The 6000-nt window shown below is 32.1% G+C and overlaps 1 protein-coding gene across 2 annotated transcripts; it reads right to left on the reverse strand.

The window, feature by feature from the left end:
• Positions 1 to 3482: 3482 nt before the first annotated feature.
• Positions 3483 to 5233, reverse strand: LOC125421767 (putative glutamine amidotransferase GAT1_2.1). 2 transcript variants are annotated; one of them, XM_048471248.2, is made up of 3 exons: positions 5003 to 5233; positions 4159 to 4889; positions 3483 to 4006 (listed from the first exon to the last, which is right to left on the reverse strand). In XM_048471248.2, the coding sequence occupies exons 2-3, from the start codon at positions 4867 to 4869 to the stop codon at positions 3809 to 3811; spliced, it is 909 nt and encodes a 302-aa protein (XP_048327205.2). In that variant the 5' UTR covers positions 4870 to 4889; positions 5003 to 5233; the 3' UTR covers positions 3483 to 3808. The 2 variants fall into 2 exon arrangements, with proteins under 2 accessions (XP_048327205.2, XP_048327203.2); XM_048471246.2 differs by having other exon boundaries at positions 4986 to 5233.
• Positions 5234 to 6000: the final 767 nt, after the last annotated feature.

A 6000-nucleotide genomic window follows, 5' to 3' on the forward strand; every position in this document is an offset into this window, starting at 1 on the left:
AGGGGTATTTTCCACCACCTTCACAACATGTCTATGGCCATTATAATTATCATAATCAATGTGTTGAGATAACTATTTTGGAGTGTTTGGGTAGTAGTAAAATTAGTAGAAATCTAAAATTTTCAAGCAAAGTGAAATTTTTTTCTGTTTAAACAATTTTTAAGAAAAGAAATTTGTGGATTATAGTGGAAAATAAATTTCATAATGTGAAAAATTGACAGGGAAAGTGAATCTTATTAAAGATGTGTCATTCTAAAATTATCTGAGAAATAGATTTTACGTATTTTTTTAAATATAATTTTATCCTTTAATTTTCATATATAAATTCATTTAATTACTTATAAATCCTATTTTATTTTGTAACTAATCAAACACTATAAAAAGAATCTCAAAAAAACTCGTTCTCAGAAAACTAAATCCCAAGAAATTGATTCCCAAAAATCAGTTTCCTTCAGTACTTTTTATTTTACCAAATATCCCATTTGTGTCTGTATCTCTTTTTTTTAGGATAGTTCATTAGCAAAGCCATCCATTTCAAGTACCTAATCTAAATTTAAATTTGAATTCTCACATTTTAAATAAATAAAAATTAAAAAGGTATCATTTAGCAACCATTAATTTTGCACGTTTGATCATCCATCTTTTGCCTCTAGCCTCCTAATTTCTTGGACCATTATTCATTTTACGATTCGTATTCGTATATTCTTCATTTGGTGCATGCATGCATGAGTGGCTTATTGCACATATTACATAAATTATATCCAACCTTTTGTATGATAAATAGAATAGTTTTTCAACAATCTTTGATGATGACCTTTATTCGTTAGATGTTAATCGGATATTCCCCAAAATTTTTAATTCATTTCTATGGACGTCTCTAGTTGCTCGATTTTAGTTAGAAAATCTAACACATATTTTCTTTGTGACAAAGAAATGTCATGTTTTAATCTTGCAACTTAGATCCCTAAAAGATATTTTAATTAACCAAGATTATTCTTTTCAAATTTGGTGGCCAAATACTCTTGCATTTTCTTTATTTTATTTGGATCATTACCTATCAAAACCATATCATCCGCATACACAATTCAAGTTGCTACTTTTTTTATTTTATGTTTATAAACAAAATATGATCATAATTTATGTGTTTATAACTAAATGCCTTTATTGTCTTTGAGAATCTTCTAAACCAAACTTTTATAACCAAATGCTTTATTGTCTTTAAGAATCTTTTAAACCATACTTTTTTTTTTTTTTACTATTTCAACCCATACAAAAACTTCTTCAATGTATAAAGTTTACCATTATCTAAGGGTTCACATTTATTTTTGGATGACAAATCCATGTATACTTTTTTAAATCCCCATTTGAAAAAGTATTTTTAACGTCAAACTACTTCAATGGCCAATTTCAAATAACTGTTATGAACATAAGAATCCGGGTTGTATTGATTTTCACTACCGAGACAAATGTCTCTTGATAATTCACTCCATACTTTTGCATGTATCTTTTTGCAACTAACATTGCATTAAATCGAAGCCCAAGTTTAATACCCAAGCTTAAAGCCTAGTTCAATACTCTGACTCAGACAAAATTCTCTTACCCATTTGAAAAAAGTCTAACCAAAGCCTAAATTTGGGGTCTTAAGCCAGACTAGGCAATCCAAATTTACACCCTAACTATAATCTTATTCTTTAAAGTGTGCCATGCATACGTTGTGAATTTTCATGGTAACTGTTGGACAAGCATAGTCTTCTTATCCATGTGAAAAAGAAAAAAAAATTCTTTTCAACTTTGTGTGGAATTGCAGTGAGCCAAGAAACTACAACTTTTCATTTTCAAGTTTACCAAACTGAAAAATTTTACATCTATAGGTAAAAGACAAAATAAAGAAAAAAGAAAGATAGAGACAAAAGGCCCATAAACCAAGATTCATGTGAATCCTTTTCAACAACAAAAGCAAAATGGTTATGGTATCCCTAAAAAGTAGAGCATACACCACAAATATTTTCAACATTTTCAAGGACCAAGCTCATGTACAAAGCCATTCAGCTTTCTTTCCAAAACTTCAGAACAAATCTTCTCCATCATGTGGTAAAAAGACATTAGATCAGATAATTGCTCTACTGACATTTTCCCTATCACATTCTTTGCTACTTTCTCTCTCTCTCTCTCTCTCTCTCTCCCCCCTCTCATTCAATTTCAATATCTTTGTGTATGAACCTCCATTTCTTACCATTGCTCCCATTTGCTCAACCTCTTCTCTTGTTGCAAGTTCAATGCTGTATTTGACTGCAAAATTACATTTTGATTAATTCATATTCATTCATAATTTTTTTAGAACTAATTAAATTATTATTATTAGCAAACAATTGGGCTATCTATTTTCCTGAAGGAAATCTATGATACATTCCTTTTACCAAAAGGAAAACAATAGTTTAAGATAGAATAGAAGAAAAGAAATAGGTAGAAGAGAAAGAGATAAAGATAGAGTTTGATTATAAATAAACTTCTTTTATTCATAGGTTCTTCTATAGTCAACATAACACTTATAGGCTAAACCCACTTCACTATCTATAAGTAACTATTAGTACTGGCTAAACCCACTTCCTTATCTATAAGTAACTATTAATACTTGGAAGAAAATAAAGAGCACATAAAGAAACCATTATCTGCTACTATCAAATGCTTCTACAAAGAAACTGACATTGGACCCTTTTGCATGGAAAGTAATTAGAGATATGAAACATACACATAGAGACTAGGACCCATATGCCAAATTGGGTACATATATTCCCACTCCCCTCTGTTCATCCTTGTCCTCAAGGATGGTGGTAGGATCGGAAATCAAGGACAAGCTTATAGATACTACATGAATTGGACCTTTCTTGTTTCTTGAGTAAACTCATATGGAAAGCATTGTAAATCAATGAGCCCGTGCAAAACTCCTAAATCCTTATAATGGTGAGGTTGTGTTGTAAATCCTTTGCAAGTTGGCTTCGATTGCAAAGGAAGTCATCCCTCGCTTGGATGTTAGTCATGCCAGAGACATAGGATGTCGTGGAGGGTGGTGGAACCCCATAAACAACTTCAAATAATGAAATTTTATAGGCGAGATTTTTTAAATGAAGGTTTGAAGTCAAGGAGTTGCTATCCATTATAGAAGGTACAAAGGTGTACCCATAGCAAGGAACGAACTTGTGAAGAGTCCCTTTATGGAAGGAATTAGGGTCATGTTCCACTGGTTGTTGCATTAGACGGACATGCAAACCTTGTAAATCGATAAGAATCATTTGCAAAGTCGCATTGATTCGTTCAAATTTGGTTTCATGCCTTGCCAAAATGTCCAGAACTTTCACTTTCGAATTCAACACTTGTTTTCTCATAGGTATCCATGCAAAGATGCTAAAATTCCAAATGATATGTTCCTTTTTACCAAAAGGAAAACAACAGTTTAAGATAGAAAAGAAGAGAAGATATAGATAGAAGAGAAAGAGATAAAGATAGAGTTTGATTAGAAATAAACTTCATGCATTCAAAGATTCTTCTACAGTCAACATAATACTTATAAACTAAACTCACTTCCCTATCCATAAGTAACTACTAGTACTGATTAAACCAATTTCCCTATCCATAAGTAACTACTCATACTTGGAAGAAAATAAGGAGCACATAAAGAAACCTTTAACTACTACTGTTAACTGATTCTACAAAGAAACTGACACTGGACCTTTGTGCATGGAAAGTAACTAGAGATACAAAATACACATATACATATAGACTAGGACCCATATGCCAAATTGGGTACATATCAATCTGCTCCTACTTCGAGCTCAGATTCTTTAACTAGATGTGTGCCTCGACCAGTAGCGTAAATATTCTTAGCAAGTGAGAAACTTCTTATAATTTTCTTCCTCTTCTCCATTTCTTGATCAAGCTTCAAAGCTTTTGGTACTGATTTGGAGCTGTTTAGCTTCTTCTGATAAGCAATGGCTGCCTTCACAAATTCCTGTTTAACAAAGCCAACGTAACATCACTCGGGTCAGTTTTTTTTTTTTTTTTTTTTTTTTTTTTTTTTTTTTTCTGTATTTTCACACTGAATCTCTAATTAGACAAAAACAGAAAAAAAGAAAAAAAAAATAGAGATAGATATATTTATACCTGATAAGCAGATGGGCAACCAGGATAATCAAATTCCTCAGAATCAGGCTTCCTCATTCTCTCAGGATGAAACTGCAACCCCATCATAAACTTACCCTCTTCAGGATTATAAGCATCAGGATCATAAAAACCTTCAACTAAACCATCAGGAGCGAAAGCCATTGGAACAAATCTCTCTGCCAATCTTTTAACTCCTTGATGATGATAACTATTAACCCAAATCACCATTTTTCCTCCTTCCAAAAAATCCTTAAACCAAATATGCAAAGGAGTATTTTCCACCACCTTCACAACATGTCTATGACTATCATAATTATCGTAATCAATGTGTTTGACTTTTTGTCCAACTGAGCAACTCTTGGAGAGCTCTTTCTCAACGTCGAAATAAAGTGAACCACCACATGCAACATTCAAAATCTGAGAGCCTCTGCAAATTCCCAGATAGGGTATGTTCCTTTCGAGGCAGAGCTTTGCAAGCCTCAATTCGATCGAGTCCTTTTCTTTGTCGATTGCGGTATAGCTCGCGTGAAGTCTCCTGATTTCTTCTAGCTCTTCCGCTGAAAGACCTGAAACTTCGTTTTCGTAAAGAGAAGGATCGATATCTTCTCCTTCACAGAGAAAAACTCCATGAATGGGTTCGAAGCTGTCCAATAACCTATGGACACCTGAAACTCTGGGTATAATAACTGGTACTGCACCATAACCCACCATAAGATCGAGATGATATTCGCCTGCAGATCATATATAGATTAGACTAAGAAACACATAAATAAATGTAACAAATATCAAAAACTCTGTTTTGGTTTCATGGAAAAAAGAGAACGAACCCACGAAATCTACGAACTTGTTCTTGCGAACACTACGCCTAGAGACTATGAGAACGCGAGGAAGCATCACAGACAGATCGGAAGCCCTGGCTGAGATTGGTTAGTACATGTTTTGCTTCCAAGTTTTTCCATCTATATATAGAGGAAGAAGAAGAGGAAGTGTTTGTTTTTTAATTCTAGTTAGGAACTAGAACTCTCTGATTTTGTGTTTAAAGAAAGGGAAATAAAAATTGCACAGCCCCGGCGCCGCATAACTTCATATTTCCAACGTTCGGTGGAAAAAGCAGTCTAATAATTATTATTTATTTATTTGTTTATTATCATTATTATTATTATTAAAAATGTTTTCCTAAAAAAGCGATTTCAATTTCTTTTATTTTTTTGTTCCCAAAAAAGAAGCAAATTAACAACCTAATTACATTTTTTTTTTTAAACAAGGTTTCTTTTTAAAGCTGATTGGACATATCTTATCCTGTTTCTACAACTTATAATTAATCATAATAATATATAGTGTGCATATATATATATATAATGAATGCTTTATGTATCAAAAACTTTGATAATAAGTTATTCAATTTTGTTGTGATTAATTAATTTTTATCCTTAATTAAAGTTTTTGAAAGTTACAAACTTATTTTACGTGAAACAATTATGCACCATTGGATTAACTTCATCTAATAAATAAGATGATTTACCAAAAATGCCTGTTAATTAATTACCTGGTACATTGAATGATCCTTTTTTTTGGGGGGGGGGGGGGGGGGGGGGGGAGGCACCTCTTTTTTTTAAAATAATAAGGACGTATGTGAAATGTATTGTTGTATCATTCTATTTTAATTTTGACAATTTTTTCACTTATATAATAAAACAAATACAGCAGAATAATTAGGATTTAACAATTAATTAATTATAAAAGTCCTAAATTGACTCATAGTACGGATATAGAGTAGAGTTCAATTTTAATTTGTGAAATAATTTAACAGGAAACCAGGGAATCATCCACTTGGAAATGCAT

Source organism: Ziziphus jujuba, chromosome 4 (assembly GCF_031755915.1).
Source record: "Ziziphus jujuba cultivar Dongzao chromosome 4, ASM3175591v1".
Taxonomy (NCBI): Eukaryota; Viridiplantae; Streptophyta; class Magnoliopsida; order Rosales; family Rhamnaceae; genus Ziziphus; species Ziziphus jujuba.